This window comes from Corvus cornix, chromosome 2 (assembly GCF_000738735.6).
Source record: "Corvus cornix cornix isolate S_Up_H32 chromosome 2, ASM73873v5, whole genome shotgun sequence".
In the NCBI taxonomy this organism is placed as follows: Eukaryota; Metazoa; Chordata; class Aves; order Passeriformes; family Corvidae; genus Corvus; species Corvus cornix.
The window spans coordinates 18889155-18906811 of NC_046333.1; the positions used below are offsets into that span (position 1 = coordinate 18889155).

Consider the following 17657-nt stretch of genomic DNA (forward strand, 5'->3'; position numbering starts at 1 on the left):
AGTATTACTTATGGTTTTTATTTCCCCTTTATTTTTTCTTCAGAAAGAATATAAAAAGGATCTGGAGACTGAAATTAGAGGAAAAGGGATGCAAGTTGGTCCATATACTCCAGAAATTCAACGGGCCAAAAGGGCGTCAGAAATAGCAAGCCAGGTAGACATAGTCAAAAGTTGAATGTTTTAATTCTCTGTAACAATGAGTGCTTGACATACATTGCTCAAAATACTACTTCTCTAGCTCTGCAGAGGCTTTCATACCTGTACTAGATTAATTTACATGCAGTAAAATGTCTTAACTGCCTGATTCTTATTTGTATTTAGGCCTGTTACATCATGTAAATTGAATTTCATTATTTACATCTATTAGGCAGTTCTTTTCGCATTACCTAATTACCTAATGTTACATTACATATATTCTGACAGTGAGGAGAAAATATATATGAGGATATATTAAGTATGAAGATATGTTATATATGAGGATATATTATGTATATGTATATGAGATCTATTTTAGTGTGGGGGACAGACAATGATAACAGTATGGTTGGAGAAGAGAGGTTTAAGTAAATACTTGACAGACTGGATGAGGAGGTTCATTAGCAATAAGCATCTTTTGTGCAATTTTGTGCGGTTTGGAGCCCAAAAAGCATAGCCATTTAAAAATTATTTTTTCAGAAAATGTACAAAGATGAAGCGGAGAAGATGCTCTGTTACTATTCTTCTGTCCCAGACACTCCTGAGATGGAAAGGATAAGAAGTACTCAGAAAAACATCAGTTCAGTGAGTAACAGTGCTTCTCTCTTTGCTTGTAACTTTTCAGATATTTTTTAGTTTAAATAGGGTCTCTTGTGCCACAGCATAAAATAGGGAACTTATGAGTAAAAGTCCTTTGAACCATTTGCATAATTTTCCTGGCAAAAGCTGTATCACTCATTTTTTTCAGTAAAAAAAATACCCAGCTTTTCTAGGTGTGGCACTGTTATTTTGAATTTCTAAACCACTTATATCACCTTGCCAAACCACGGTTATTTTTAAATGAAGATTTTTTTCTTTTTCCATCAAGCCCCAGGAAGTACTTTATTTAAAAGGGAAAAAACCAAAAACCTAAGGCTTCTTACTGTACGTATAAGATTTTTCATCTGGTTTCTATCATATGTTCTGAGCATCAAGATTGGGGTATAAAATTAGAACAGATCAGATTTCATAAATATATATATATAATGATTTTATATTACACTGGGTTTATTTTTAAATTTTCTGCTAGACTTAAGTTTCAGTTTATCCCTAAATATAAATTATGAGCTTAGATTTCTAAAATTGCCCAGTTTGGGATGTATTAAGTTCCACTTCCTTTTTGGGCCCATTAGTGCTGCTGTTTGTAATTCTGCCTTTGCTTGTAATATAACAGAGAAGAGGAGTAAATCTGGCCTCCAGAACAAAAGGCCAGTCAGTGGCTGTTTTGTATGGCAGACTAAGTAATACTAATGAAGCCAATGATTTGAGAGAAAGGAATATAAGATACTTAAATATGTTTAGTATTATCTGACACACATGTTCTTTAACTTAGAGATATCCTCAGCTTCTCCAGCTCTCAGAAGTACGAGCTCAGTTAGTTTCTCCTGGAGGTGTTTGCCTGCAGCTCCCCTGTGCAGCTGAGGCTTCTGCAGGCGAGCAAGAGCCTGTGGGGAGGGCAGAGGAGATACCTCCGAGCCTGCTCTAGGCTGTGGTCACTCCTGTAACATCTCCAGCCATTACCTGCCCTTTTTCTTCCTTTGAATGAGGACAGCCAAAAGCTACATCTTTCTAGTAGGAGCTCTTGACAGGCCCACTGGCCCAGTTTTGCTTCCTGTCATCTGCTGGCTCCTGGTTTTGAATGGTGCTCTGCAGCATAGTGTGACAGTGATTATCACCATTTCTCATGTCACTGGTGTCCTAACAGCCTAGGCTGAAACTCCCTGGAACAGAGGGATATAAGCTAGCCTCTGGGATCTGCTTTCCACCCTGCTTGACAGCTTTTGATGAAGTCTTCAAGTAGGTCAGTGGCTCTGGCAGTGCGGACTCACTAACAGTTAGGTACCAGGCTTAATTAAGATAGGTATCACTACTTAATTAAGCCATGACAAGCCTCTGATGCATCTGAACCCCTTGCAACCCTGAAGGCCAGTCTGAGCTTTCAGTGCCAAGACTGACAATTATCCTCTTTGTTAGTGTTCTAGATAGTAAGAAATAAAATGTTTTGTCTTTGACAAATCACCATTTGTATTTGCTTTCTTTTGCGATTGTCCTGTTTCTGTTTGTGATCTGGATCCTCCAGATGTAGGAAAGCAGTTTACAGCTGTGATTGAACTATCATTTTTTCTTCTTTCTCTGTGTTTTAATCTTTCATCCTTCTGTGCAGTTTAGATTACAAAGGTAAGTTCTTACTGAGTCAAGATACAGCTGGAAGCAGTATAAAAAAAAATGACCACTGATAGTCTTCTGATTTTTGGATTTTTGTCTTTTGGATTTTTCTGCCTTAATGGACAAAAAAAACCAACTTGCTCTGCAGATAAGATTGTTGCTGCTTTTAGCTCACTAGCTCACTTGGCAGATGATTTATAATAGGATATTTACTTCACAGTCATTTCTTTCATAGAAAAATCCTGTCTCCAACATATTTTACCAATCCTTCCATGGTAGAGGAGAAAAGTGTATTGTAGATCGACCCACAATATAAATCTTTCTAACTGACATGGTGCAGAACAGTTTTCAAGTCCTTACTCATAAACTGTCTCTGTTCTCACATGGTAAAACAAAATTCTAGATTGTTAAAGGTTTTCTGAATATTTAAAAAATTAGTTGCCGACATTCACTCTCCTCTAGAATATTTGGCAGTAGTATTCACCCCAGGCTATGGAGGACTTCAAGGAAGTAGGAGAAATTAATCAGGAATGATGTTTTATTGTTTAAGGTTTGTTGATAGGAAAAGTTAAATAAATCTTGGTTTAAGAAAGGCAGAAATACTAAATGGTAAAGATTAATTTTATTAACTCCAAGACCAGACTTGTTTTTTACACTAACTGACTGGAAATACTTACCAAAATGGCAACAGATGTGACACCAAATACTGAAAATCAAGTAAAACTTCTTGAGGAGTTTTTCAGCATGAACTTGTGCTCCATGGTTATTTAAATTATAACCAGGCTTGGAATTTGTGGAGCAGTTATTTACTGTCTCTTTCAGTAACTTCAAATGATTGATTCTACTGATGGGCTTTGTGTTTATCATTTACTGAAACAATTGAAATAGAGAGGAGTATTGTATAAACAGCATGTGTATCTTTTAAGAAGTGATTTTTGTTTTTAGATGCAGTCCTCAGCTTTCTGGCTTGAACCTAGGAGTCAAAAATTGTATGACTTGGATTGTAGCTCTGGTTGTTGTTATTTTTCCATGAATATTTCAAATTTTTAGCTTGTTAACTTAGAAATAATAGTAATGTCTGTTCATTTCTCACAGTATTTTAAGATCTGAAGACTAAAAAAAACCAAATCAAATCCTGCATGTATATGCACCTTCAATTACATTGAAATGAATGAAATTACTCAAGCATAAAGTTACATTTATAAAACCTTATAGATTGTTAAAGAAATTTTAATATTTTTTCCAAATTTAAATATGTCATTGCAAATACTTAAAAATACTGAGGTCAGTCTAAAGGATGAGAATATACTATCTGGCTTACAGTTGAAAACAAACAGTGTAATCATAGTTATTGATAATTAGTCTGATTTATGAAAAGTTGAAGTATTTTCTTTCTTAGCAAGATTTATAGTCAGACCAATTTGGTGTTTGGAATATTGCCTAGCCCTTTATGAGAAATAGCATTTGCATTGCTAACAGTCTCATAATTATCTTCTCTTTTGGGGAAATGAAGGTGTTTTACAAGGAGGAAGTAGGAGCTGGCACAGCTGTAAAAGACACTCCAGAGATTGAAAGAGTAAAGAAAAATCAACAGAATATTAGCTCGGTGAGTGCTATTAACATAAGTTATTCTTATGTGAATAAATGGTGGACAATTTTTTTTTTTTTTTCATCTAGTTTCCTAAAAACTTCTTCATTTTCATATCACACATCTTATTCAAATAGTTGTCCACTGGATTTTGGATATAGAGCTCTATTCTAGCACAGCTAGAACTCCTGTCTGCTGAAGCACTTCTGTGTCCAGAGGTGGAGTTTCTAATTGAAACATTATGAAAAATAAGAAAATATTTTAACTAAATACTTGAGGGAATTTTTTGTCTTTCAAGAGTGAGAAATATGAGATGTATTCTCCTGTATGACAGACTGAACAGCAGTTGTATTTGCAGGTTCGAAAAATACCATGTGACGAAAAAGAAAATCTGTAACTTTCTTTTAGAGACTGCATGTATTGCATAGGATTTGATACAGTTTGCACTTCAAGAAGAGAAAAATTATGTCCAGACTTGAACTATGTGAAAAGATGGAGAGTTGGTGCCTCTTTACATGTTGGTGACAAGTTGATCTGTGGATCTGATGAGATTGGTTCTGAATTGATGTTGTTTAGCTATGGATGCCCAATTTCTTTCGCACTTTAATAGGCAAATAAAAATAAAATATCAGCATGACTGTTTTCTTCAAATAGAACATTCTCTTCTGATAAATATGTGGCAAAACTTGGAAAAAAACAGAAAAGTGACTGCCCAGCAAGAAAACCCTTGCAATTGCATTGTTCACTTCTTTGTTATATTTGATGGGGACTCTTCTGGGGCCATTTTTATGTTTGTGACATGACTTCTCTAATGATTAGATTTTTCAAAAAAGTAAAATTTGAAAATAATGTATAGACATGACTCTATGTTGTGTTTAAATATTAGTTAAAATATTAATTAGGGACTCTGGACACCTATTCTCATAGAATTTCATTGTTAAGTGAATAGTGTTAATTATCCCGCTGAAGTAAGGTCAGGTAGAGAATTTCCAAAAAACGTAGAAAAGCTCTTATTTTCCTTGGAATGTTTTTCTGCTCTATCCATCACTTTTCATCTTGTCATTTTGAGTCACAGTACAAGCTATCATGTGTCCTAAATCCTTAAAAAATTGGATAGTAAGTAGTTGAAACCTCCTGGTTGGGGGAAGTTGTTGGTTTGCTTGATTTGAGGATGAGGGGTTCTTTTTTGTTTGTTTGTTTGGGTTTTTTGTTGTTGTTTTGCTTTTAAATTTCCAGTTACCATAGAATTTTATTTCAAGAGTAGTCACACAGTCACACAGACACTTATTAGAAGTCTTACTCTAATGTTTTTTCACAATACCTTTCAATGTGAAATGGAAAAATAGTGTGCACTGTTCTTGCTGTTTTAGAAATCCTAAATAGTGGTGAAGAGGGAGAAATAAAAGGTCCATCAGTATGCTAGTAAACACATTTGAACAAAAACATACCAAGGGAAGTACAAAATGCATTAGTGGTATAGTGGTATGACGTGAGTAGCATGGCCTTTACCTTGCTAGTCTTCGTGTAGAGTTAATGTTTTACAAAAGGTATTTTATTACCTCTATTTGTACTTGAAATTACTTGGGTCTTGTATAATATTTATTAGAGGTGTAGAATGCCAAATTTAAAGGCAATGTACAATAAAGTTTCAAATTATATGTCAGTGAGAGGGAAATTATATTGTTCAATAAGAGGGAAATTGTATTGTGTAATTTACAGGAGTCCCAAAGGAAGGGTAAATTACACTAATTTTGAATCCATTAGATTTAAGTATTTTACACGTATTTTTAAATTTAGCCAAAAGAACTTGGGACAGCTTTAAAACTATTTTCTGAGCTAAATGAAACTGTGGAATGAGAAGCAAATTTGCACCAGGGCACCAAAATAACACTTACTGGACAACCAACCACACAAAAAAGTCCATTGAGTCATGTTCTGAAAGTGATCAGATTCTTCCAGGTTACATATGTAGGAGACAAACATCAGAATGGTGTTTTTGAAGCCTAAAATAAAAGGTAGTGACAGAGAAGGAGGTTGAGCTCATCTCACCTGTTGTGATGATTGGTTTGGAAGAAACCAAGATCTCACAGAACTTTGACCCATGGACTGTAGATGAATCTGAACTGAGAAGCTACAAACAACTAAGGACTTTTAAAAAACTTGTGTATTTTGAGGGGCAGGCAGGGTTGGACACAGCACTGGGAAGAAGCAGGACTTTGGGAGAAGATTCTATTTGTGTTTTTGTTAGTGTGAAATCTGTGAGGAAAGCCCTGTGGTATGTCACTCAATACCACAAAGCTGGGGTCTGATTAAAATTCAAGCAACAGACATTTTAAGGATGAGTAGCACTGCCAATTCTTAAACTTACCTAATAGTCTCTATTAAAAACCCCTTTTTTCCAGTGCTTTAGTATTTTTGCCAGTCCTACACTGTCTGGACTGAAATTTTCCATTCCTGGTCTGTACTTTGGGCTGGTTTGGTTTTATTTATTTATAAATTTCAGTCAAAGCAGCTTCCAAGTATGAGCTTAGAGAAGAACAAGTTGTTTTGTCTGTGCTATGAAATTGGGCACCCTCCAGAAGTACCATGTCTTGGAGAAGAGAGTTGAAAATGTTAGAAAAAAACCCAGCAAATATCTGACAACACCTGCAAAGGCATCAACAATCCAGACAACTGCATTTTCACCTGTTTGTCTGCATGTGTTTTTGGAGAACTTCAGTGAGACTTTGAAGTCATCCACCTTTTCAGGAACACCTAAAAGGCTTGGTTTCTGAAATGGACTAGTAGACTTATCCATAGCAAGATAATAGAAGGACCAAGTCATTGTCAAAGTGGTGTGGATCTCCAAGTAGTATATGCAGCATCCCAATTATCATGAAAATAGCCACAATCCCATGTGATGTATATTCCCACTGTAAGAGTTTTAGTACAATAGAATTGTTAATTGCACTCTCTTCTGCATTGCATCAAACAAGATGCATTAGAGACCCTAGCAGACTGTTTTAGAAATTAAATATAAGTGTTCATTTTCAGACCAATGGTGTTTGTCGATGTGGTCTAGCTGTGCAGTATGTGTAAGGGAGAGAGTATAAAGTGATGTGTTTTAGTGCCTGTCTCTCTCTTCTTTAAGTTTCTAATTTTTTTGTAATATCTATTGTGCAGATTAAATACAAGGAAGAAATTCAGCGTGCAACAGCTATTTCTGATCCACCCGAACTAAGGAGAGTTAAGGAAAACCAGAAGAATATTAGCAATGTGTGCTCCATTTTCATTGCTTGCACACTTCTCTCCGCTGTATTAAATGTGTCTTGGTGAATATGTCTGTGGTGTTTGTGCTAGTTTCTGTTTGTTCACAAAGACCATTTTAATCAATTAATGGTAAAATGATAATTCCTTAGCATTGCACTTTGATTAATAACAATGAGAGTGAATTATTCCCGTTGAAATAACAGTTGTCTGTGTTTGAAATAGAAGAACTGAAAGAGGGTGAGTAGTAAGTATTGTGTGGAAAATGGGATTGGTTATTAAGGAATGGTACTTTCCATCCAAATGCAATGTGCTCTTTAGTGATGTCTAGCACAGTTGTGTATTTCTATTACTTTGAAATCTCTGTCGTAATATCTTCTGGCATGTTTGCTAGGTTCAGTACAAAGAACAGCTCTGCAAAGCTACACCTGTGAGTGTCACCCCTGAGATGGAAAGAGTCAAGAGGAATCAAGAGAATGTCAGCATGGGAAGTTGCTATCCTTTAATCCTTTGTATAATTTTTGGGTGCACAAGATGAGTACAAAGTTCTGCTTTCTGAAACTGTGCCTTTTCTTTAGTTGCGGGAAACAAATGTATTGTATTGGAATTCAAGTAAAGGAATGACTCAAAACCCCTCTTTTAGGAAGCAATTGTGAAAAGACATTGCTTAGTTTGGGAAATGGCAGATGAAGCATCACATGTTCTGTTAAAGAAATGCCTGCAATGCTTTGAGATGTTATTCTCTTCCTTGGATATTTGCAGGAAATCTTGACCAATTTTTTTCCTTTTTTTGTTAACCAGAATATCTGTTTCCAGTTTTATTTTTTCTCTGCTTGTTAAAAAATTAGCTACAGTTGTGCTCAAACTTCTACTCTCTTACCTGTCTTCTTCTGGCTCCTCAGTAACCTTCCCATCAGAATTTAGTATTTAGTGGCTGACATAACCATTGGAAAGTCATATGATTTGCCAGAGCACAGAGAAGAAGGCAAGGACTGGAGCACGCTACTGCCTTCCTGCATTGATGAAGATGATGTTAATGAGTCCTTGAGAGAACAGGCACTCTCCTCACTGAGAGCTGCCAGTGTGTCCCTGGGGTGCTTTCTGCTGCATTCACCAAAATTTTGAGTCACAATTTTCAAGAATTCTGTCCCTCTAACTCAACTTCTGGATTATTGTTGATATATCTAGCTTTACTAAAATGTATTCTGTTCAAAAAAACCTGTTTTCCCAAGTGATTCAAGCCTGTATAGTTTTCCTACTCACTTTGTCGTTTACTTTTCACCAGTTTTTGTGTTGTGCAAATTTCACCGGAAAGCTTAAATTCTTTTCAAGTCACTGGAACAGCTCTGAGTGAAGATTCTTTAACTTCAGCCATTTCTAGAAATATTAATTCTTGAATAGTCATTTTACCTTTATAAATGTTAGTTTTCAAGTTTAATCTATTTGAAAGTTTACCATCATTTTTGTAAGACATTAATTTTTCAATTTGGACAGACCAAAATTGTGTTGTGCTGGAAGATAATTGCTTAAGCAATTACTGCCACTGTGGACTGCAGAATTATGAGCGTAATATATCTGCACAGTTAACCTTATCACTTAAGCCTGAGAGCTTATTTTTTTATGGAAGAATTTATTTTGCATAAAACTATATGAATTGGCATAAATTTTTTGCCAGAATCTGTTACTAAATATTTACCATATCTGACTTCCCAGCGTGTGGGGCCAGAGTTAACTTAGATTGGTTGCTCTGTGAAGGCCACATCCTGTTCTCTATATGCTTTAGATCCTGATCCATTGAGTGTGCATTTGGTTAATGCATTAAGTGTATTTTGTTGCAAAATGATAAAGGTGATATTTCTGCAGTACATTTAGATAAATGCATGGTGAAATTAGGCTGGATTCAATTGGCAGTTGTCTGATGTACTGCACCCTCTGTGTTTAATCACCTTTGAATATGTAATATATAAAATTTAGAACACAGAGGGAGACATTATGGAGTTTCTGTGTCTTGACAAATATATATTTGCAGTGCACCTTGCTGAAATTCAGTTTTTCATGTGCTCTGCTTGCCTTTACTGCATTATTTGTGGCTTAACCCCATTCCAAATATGACATATTTCTCTGTACAGCCAAGGATCAGTCTGGTAAATGTCAAGATATTGTGTGCATATGTGGGTATATATCCACAGAAATGCATTAATAAACACCCTGCACAGAAAAAAATTTCAAGGTTATGTTTCAAAAATCAAGTTTTATAAACATTAATAAACTTCAGATGCATTTTAGCTTCTCAGTTGTTTCCTGGATGACCTTTCAAGTCATGCATTTTTATATAAAACAATGAGATATTGCTATAGTTGAAATAATATGAATATATACTTTATTCTGTTAAATAATAGGTTCACTACAGAGAGCAGCCTGGCAAAGCTACTGCTGTGAGTGTCACTCCTGAGATAGAGAGAGTCAGAAAGAATCAAGATAATATCAGCTCGGCAAGTTGTTTGAATCTTTTTGTCATTCAGATTTTCAGTCATTGTAGAAATATAAACATGGATATGCTTTTCCTTTTACATTTGATGTGTCAAAGAAATCCAACTTCATCATTCACTGAAGAGATATTGGTTTTATTCTTTGAGGACATGCACTGCACATATGTGCAACAAACACATTCAGGGCTGCCTGATTATTCTTGCAAAAAAAATAAGTGGTTGTGTTGGTGCCAGTATTTTTCAAGGAGAGAGTCAGTAGGGGTCAGTCATTCTTTCAAGAATTTTTGTCCCTTGTTACCAAATTAGAGTTGCTAGATTGCAGGAGTGAATTGCAGTAAAGAATAAAGGAAATGAGAATTTAACCTCAGGGCAAATGTCTTTTTGTTTTTTTTGAGATTCAAAGCATGGAAGTGTCCACCTATGTTAGAGCTGAGTAGTTCTTAATAGGTCCCATTGCTAAATACTGAAGAGTAAGATAATATATCTTTTTGGCTTTTATGTTAATAAAATATAATTGCTACTGCAGTGGTGTAAGAAGCAGGGGACAATTCTATTAAGGAGCAAGGAAGAAGGGCAAAAAGCATGGTGAAGTAAAGGATAAGACCAGTTATGTTGCAGTCTGTCCTCAGCACTGAAAAAACATCAGTGGCAAAGTTGCTTCAGATGGTAAATAGAAGAGGTTTCATGCAGAACCACTGTGTCAATGTGGCAGGAGAGAATTACAAGTAATGAACACTTTAGAACTGAGAGTAGGAGTGAAAAGTAGCTTGGATTTGTCAGGGAATATGTCTAAGAACAAAGGAACAGAAGCTGACATTGTAACTACATATATCTTAATGATGATCTTAAAATGCTCATGAATATTTACCAAGGTCAATTATTTTTGAGGTGCGTAGTTGAAAATAAGAGGAAAACTTCACAACAATTCTAGACTTTAAGTAATTTTTTAATTTGTGAAAATGAAATGTGTTTTGCCAAGCGACTCCTTCACTTTGTTTCTCAAGATTTACAGGGATAAATACTCCTCTGTGTTAATGAGCAAGATGAAAATCAACCTATGTTGGCTGTAATTATTCTGTCCAGAAAATGCCTTATATTCAAAAGCATATGTAGCTGAATCTATTTTCTAAGAGAATTTACTGATTAATTAAGAAGGGTTTGAAGAACATGCAGTACCATATATTTTTGTTTCTCTGTACATTACTTCAAACTTACCTATGAAACACAGACACCAAGATATATATTTTCATGTCTGCTCTCTTAGCCAATATGTAATCTTAAGGAGGGTTAGACAGTTTCAATACATGGTTTCTGTCATCACAAATGCATGTTGAAATAGATTTGCACAACTCATCTGAGAGGTAATACTTGGAGTGTGAATACAGAGGTAAATTTAAAATATTTACTAACACAGTGCACAGGTTACGGTGCGATGTAGGAGCTAAGAGAGGCCATTGGTAGAAGAATTCAACAAGACAGAAGAAACTGTAAGAGTACTCATTCCAGAACTAATAAGTAGGACTTTCACTATTTTAGAGTTTTGAGTGAGGTTTTTTTTCCTTCTTATTTTTAACAGATAATTAACCTTACATCTTTACTAGTCTGTAAAATGTCACAAAATAAGCTAATCAGAAGAAATGTGATGGGAGAGATTCTGTACTTACTGATGCACAAAACCCAGAGCCCAAATGTTCATTTTGGAAACAGAATATTCAGATTCTTCCCAGACATGTTGCTTTGTGCTACTAATAAAGACTAGCTATTGAACAGGAGTAAGAAGGCTTCCAAAGGATAAGAATTGAATTCCTTGAGGTTCTCAGGTAATCCCAACCTGGAAGCAGACTGAGAACAGACTCTGTGTCTGTCTGGGTAATAAGATGGTAGCTTATCATCAGCTATACAAATTGGTTTTAAGGATATTCTAAGTCACTGAGGTGTTTTCTTATTATTTATCTTATTTATCAGTTGATAAATGAATTATTTCATTTATGTAATTTAAACAGTCACAAATTTCAGCTTTAAATTAAATACTTTCTTTTGAGTAAGTGATTGATGGAATAAATGTGGCTTTTGGCCCTACCAATATAGTAGCTCATCTGTGTCCTCACTGTGAAATAATTTACTAGCACATGAGTGTAAAGAAAGAAGAGAACTGCTTGGCATTGTGCTTTGGAATGGGTACTGTTGCATGCTGTGATTCTCACCATCCTTTCTCCTGTAAACAAGCAATTCACCTGTGCTGTTGTTGCTGTTTTGCAGGTCAAGTACAGCAGTGATCAGAGGCAGATGAAAGGTAGACGTAGTGTGCTTCTAGACACACCTGAGCTAAGGCATGTCAAAGAAACACAAAACAACATCTCAATGGTAGGGTACTTTCTTGCTATAACTAGAGCATACTAAGGAACGGCACTTGACTTCCACTGGACTTTGCCTTCCATTAATATAGGTAACTAATGAAACTCTCTCCTCAGGTATGGAAGGAATATTTTCTTCTTACGCCTGTAGAGGGAGTGTTTGCTAACTGCATAGGAGTGTAATGAACATTTTCAAAATACTAATAAACAGTTTTCTAACAGTTACATGTCCGTTCTTTTGGTTTTGTTTTTTCTTTAAAAATGTACACAGATCATTTGAGCATCACAATTTCACTGGATTAGGTGACACACTTCACCTGTGCCTGTGCATGTTCCTGGTTTCTGTGTGACTTTGGTTCTTGGAATGAGTTGTTTTGTGTGCATTGGCTTGTGTGAGAATGTTTGTCAATTTAATTCATTGATGATTAAGTTATTTATGATGTAAATATGCATAATCAGCAGTACTACCTTTATAACTCTTACTAATGCTGGGGTTTTGTTCCAACACTCGGTGCTGTAACACTTTCTATTCTAATGTCCTTTTTTCTAATATATTTTTTTAAAGCAGACAGTTTAGAATAACTGTTGTTCTTTCTAAAAACCTATTTTAAAAGCCAGCTGTCATATGATAAAATGAAAGAGCAAAAGATACATTTTGTATGATACTGTGCATGTAGTGAAAATTATCAGTGAATGAAAATGCTTTAGTTCTTTAGAACTACTGCTGCTGGAACACTTTTACAGACAGGTGTAGTTGTCTGCATCACTAGACAGCTATCCTATCCTAGAGAAGAAGGGAATGGACCAGATGGCCTCCTGAGGTCAGGGTTGTTTTGTGTACTATGTGGTAGTAAGATGATACTTTGCTGCTTAAGCTAGTGCCTAATTCAGTGTGAATGGAAAAGAAATGCAAAATTGATAATAAAATTTCAGAAAATCAAGTTAAGGTGATAGAAAAGACTTGGCTGACCATGCAGCCTATCTCATGTGTAAAGCAATTTTGTTATGGTGCCAAGTCAAAGAATGTAAGTGCCTCAAAAACCAAACATGTATGCATTCTTGCTTAGAATAATTATTTGCTGTCAATTGCAACCTGGGGAAAAATGTAACTCTTCTTGTTTTCCTAGGTAAAATATCATGAAGATTTTGAGAAGACAAAGGGCAGAGGCTTCACCCCAGTGGTAGATGATCCTATAACAGAGCGTGTACGAAAAAACACCCAAATTGTGAGTGATGCAGCATATAAAGGTGTGCATCCACATATCGTTGAAATGGATAGAAGACCTGGAATAATTGTTGGTAAGCTGTTAAATATTGTTGTTATTGAAAGCACTGTGGTGAAGATAAAAGCCCCTGTTTGTGTTCTCCAGATTTCATTTTCTCTTTTTTCTCAGCATGAAACTTATGGTTGAACTAGTGGTTCCATGTCAGCTTCTGGTGAAGTAATAATGGGAGATTATAATTTGCTCTGTAATTAAAAAGAAAAAAAAAAGAAAAGGATAGTTTTTGCTATTAGTTTAAATTTGATTATTGGCTCTATAGGGAAGGTCAAAATATCTGCAATAATCTTAATTTTGCACAGAAGAAAGATGATTCAACCTGGGATTCTGGAAGATTTCAGAGTTCAAATGTTGCAGGTCAGTTTGAGATTTCCCCTTCTGTCAGTCAGTAATTTCTCCAGATGTGCACATATCTATTTACCTCTTGTTTCAGAATTTCACACAGCTTTAGAAATATCTCAATCTGTAATTCATCACTAACTCATTAGATCCCCAATAAGCCAAGCACCAGTGTTCAGAAGGGATGTTCTGAAGGATGCTCCAAGATAAGGATTGGTGTTCAAGGGATAGAATACAGATGAGATTTATATGTAAAGACAAGGTATTGCATTAAGATATTATTTGACATAATCATAATGAATTCTATTTAAAAATTGAAGTGGATATTTGAAATTGTTTAAAAGTCAACAAGTCTGCTGTGGCAAAGGAAATGGTAACCTTTTTTCTTTTCTCATTTCTTTTTCTTTTGGTGTGTTCCTTTTCTGTTTTTCTGTGCTTTACAACCATGTAGACCCCAGAGGATCTGCGTACAAAACCCCATACTGAGATAGCGCTCTAAAATTCTGCATACACAGTGATAACAGAGAGGATGACTTTTAAGTTTGCCTCTCAAAAACCAGAGAAATTGCAGGTGTAATGGACTAATTGGTGGGTCACAAAGGCCATCCTCCCGCCTAAAGCAAGGTTAACTATATAATTCCTGGCAGATGCTTTTTCAGTCTTTTCCTTAAAGTCTCCAAATGAGTCTCTCCCACACAAGGAAGTATATTTCTTTCCTTTTTTTTGCCATCCTTTATGTGTCTGTAGCTACAGCCTTATATGAGAAAGGATTTCTCAAAAGTGTGTGTTTAGAGAGCTCTGCCTGGGACAGCTGCTGATGATCTTCTATCACTACCCACTTTCATTGTTAGATGTGGTGCAGCCAAAGAAAAAGAGAAAGGCTCCTGTAAAATTGCAGTGTGATGTTCAGTTTGCAATATGCTGCTTAGTGCACACTAGAAACCTCCTGCTCTGTGCTGCATTGCATGTGAGCTGTAGCCCTGTGTAAGGACCATGTGTGCAGTCCCTTGTTCAGCCGCTGAAGCCTTGCTAGCACAAACAGATTGGCATTAAGGACATCCCTGAGATAGATTCTTGAGCTGTAAGAAGTGAAATATTAGTACTATTTATCACCTAATAATACTCCGGTATCAAAACACTCAGAAATTCTTAATTTCCCATACCTTTCAAACACCAAAAATTGTACAACTATTTAAAGGAAAAAGGCCATGACAAACCTTAAATATTTCAGCTAAATTTTTTGGAGTAAAATTGCAATTGTAATATCTACTTGTTTAAAAAGAAGCAATGAGCTCCCTGCTCATGAAATGTCCTTGGCAGCTCAAAAAAAATTTGCAAACTGAAAAACATACTTATGACTCTTGTGAGTATTTTTTGTCATTTTTGTAAATTGTAAATTGTTCAGCCAGTTACGAAAAGTGTGTCAAAATCTCTCTTTTTTTTAATGTATTATTGGTGAAGCTGTAACTACTTTTTCAAATGCTAAAATTAATGACTCTTCTTTGGCAAATAGACACTAGTTTTAACCCTACTAAGCCGTTCTAAACCCATCAAGATAAATTGATGTGAGCGAGCTTTGGATCTGTTACTAAAGAGGAACCACAATTCTCACATGAATATAAGGATGTTTTAACTTGGCAAAAGTTACCAGGGAGTTAAAATTGATTTGTGTTATAAATTGCCAAGATTCTGATTCTATGTATGTTAGTTCAGATTACAAAGATGGATAAAATCAGTACAAATCAATGGCTGTTGCATTTGTGCTGCCATGAAGCCATACTTCTATTTTTACTTATTAAGGCATGATCAAACAGGACAAGTTGGGCATTCACCAATTCCCCTACCACTTCTCATGCCTGTCAGTACTTTTTGTAGGTGCATAATTTATCACCACTAGGACTAACACATAGTTTGTCAAAAGATTTTGTGTTGGCTTTAATTTATCTTGGCATGAAGGAGTTAGCTCTATGCCTCACCTTATGGGAGTTGTGGTAGATAATGTATGATGTACATACACTGAATGTATTCTAATGCCATGGGATTTATTTTGTTAGCTCTGTCTGTTCTTTCCATTGCATCTAGGCTATTAATAATTTGAAACATGAAAAATCTGGGGTCCTCACAGTCCCACTTTACCTACCAACCCATTATTTAGCTTGGTACCTCTCAAACCAGCAAAAGAACAAAGTTGGGAAGACAAGTTTTTTTCCTACTTGCAATACATGCAGTAAATCTTGCAGCCAGGTCTGCCCAAGAAGAAACTCCCTAGGAAAATTGAGTGATCTGGTAGATTTGTGCTTTGACTGATTATATTTTACATAAATGTTTTATTTGAAACAGATTTGAAGAGATTAAAAGATTATTTTAGTTTAGGCATATCAGATAACAGAATCATTTAGATTGGAAAAGAACTATAGGATCATCATATGCAACCATTAACCCAGGACTGCCAGGCCCACTACAAAACCATGTCCCCACATATTATGTCAACACATCTTTCAAATACCTCCAGGGATGGTAACTCAACCAATTCCCTGAGCAGCCAGTTCCAGTGCTTGACAACCTTTTCAGTGAAGAATCTTTTCCTAGTATCCAATATATAAACCTCCCCTGCCACAACCTGGGGCCATTTTCTCACATCCTGTCACTTGTTACCTGGGAGAAGAGACATATGCCCACCTCACTACCACCTCCTTTCAGGTATTTGTAGAGAGTGATAAGGTGACCCTGAGCCTCCTTTTCTCCAGGCTAAACACCCCCAGCTCCCTCAGCTGCTCCTCATCAGACTTGTGCTCCAGACCCTTCCCCAGCTCCAATGCCCTTCTCTGGACTTGCTCCAGGACCTCAATATCTTTCCTGAATTGAGGGGCCCAAAACTGAATCCAGGATTTGAGGTGTGGCCTCACCAGTGCTGAGTACAGGGGGACAATCACTGCCCTGGTCCTGCTGGCCACACTATTGCTGATACAGACCAGAATGTCGTTGGCCTCCTTGGCCACCTGGGCACTCACTGGCACGGAGAATTACTTGTTAAATTCAAGACTGGGCTTCATTTTACCCTGCGGTAGATGTGTACAATGCAGAGTTCTACAGCTGAAATCGTCACCTTAGTCCTTTCGGTATTAATTAAGAATGACGGATCCTTTTGAGTTTACATGAATTAAGCAATTAGTAGAAATTTATTTTGGATGAGATGAGCTATGCCCCTAACTTGTCTTCTTAGGCTGACATGATCTCTCCTGTATGCAAAGGAGAGTCAGCTGTGGAGCTGTGTACTGCCAGCTGTCGGCTATAGGGATATATACTGCAGCATCCCCACACAGTAAGGATGCTGCTGGTGAATTGGGGAAATAACCTTGTAGCTCTGATGATTTCGGTTCTGCTACTAGAAGAGAGCTCTAATATGTGATACTTAACTGGTTTCCATTTATTTAGACTTAAGAATGTACTATGGTCATGTTTAGAAAATGCAAAAAAATTGGAAGCAAAAGTCTCCTTAAAATAATGTCAGTGCTTAAAGTGAATACACTAAGTTCTTTTAAGCAGGAAATTAATGCTTTCTGATCTCTTCAGGTGAATATCTAGATATTTTGGTTAATTTCTAGATGAAGGAAATTGATTGCTGATTGTTAAAGCTCATTTCTTTCATGCTTTTACTTCCTTTGATGTTTGTCTGTCTTATAACTTCTGTGCTTTGGAAAAAGATCTTAAAGTTTGGCGCACAGATCCTGGCTCCATCTTCGACATTGATCCTCTGGAGGACAATATTCAGTCTAGGAGTCTGCATATGCTTTCTGGTATTACTTATATCCTGACTTTTCCCTAATTCAGCTCTTTATGTTTATGAAACTAAGATGATACTGTAAATTTTCAGGCCAATATGCCAGTCATATGTTTTATAAGCATACTTTCATATATATTTATAACTAGTAGTTTAAAAGCATTGTTTTATAGGAACTTC

General features: G+C 36.1%; 1 protein-coding gene across 9 annotated transcripts in view; it reads left to right on the plus strand.

The window, feature by feature from the left end:
* The window catches only part of NEBL (nebulette), a 256082-nt gene that overhangs the window by 208729 nt on the left and 29696 nt on the right, over positions 1-17657 (plus strand). For 5 of the 9 annotated variants that reach the window (XM_039548358.1, XM_039548357.1, XM_039548356.1 and 2 more), the window contains 9 exons: positions 44-154; positions 676-780; positions 3914-4006; positions 7151-7243; positions 7629-7721; positions 9634-9726; positions 11983-12087; positions 13205-13376; positions 17401-17493. In XM_039548358.1, the coding sequence (XP_039404292.1) occupies positions 44-154; positions 676-780; positions 3914-4006; positions 7151-7243; positions 7629-7721; positions 9634-9726; positions 11983-12087; positions 13205-13376; positions 17401-17493 (958 nt within the window). The remainder of the gene's footprint in view (positions 1-43; positions 155-675; positions 781-3913; positions 4007-7150; positions 7244-7628; positions 7722-9633; positions 9727-11982; positions 12088-13204; positions 13377-17400; positions 17494-17657) is intronic. The other 4 variants (XM_020584587.2, XM_020584589.2, XM_039548360.1 and 1 more) reach the window with 3 other exon arrangements.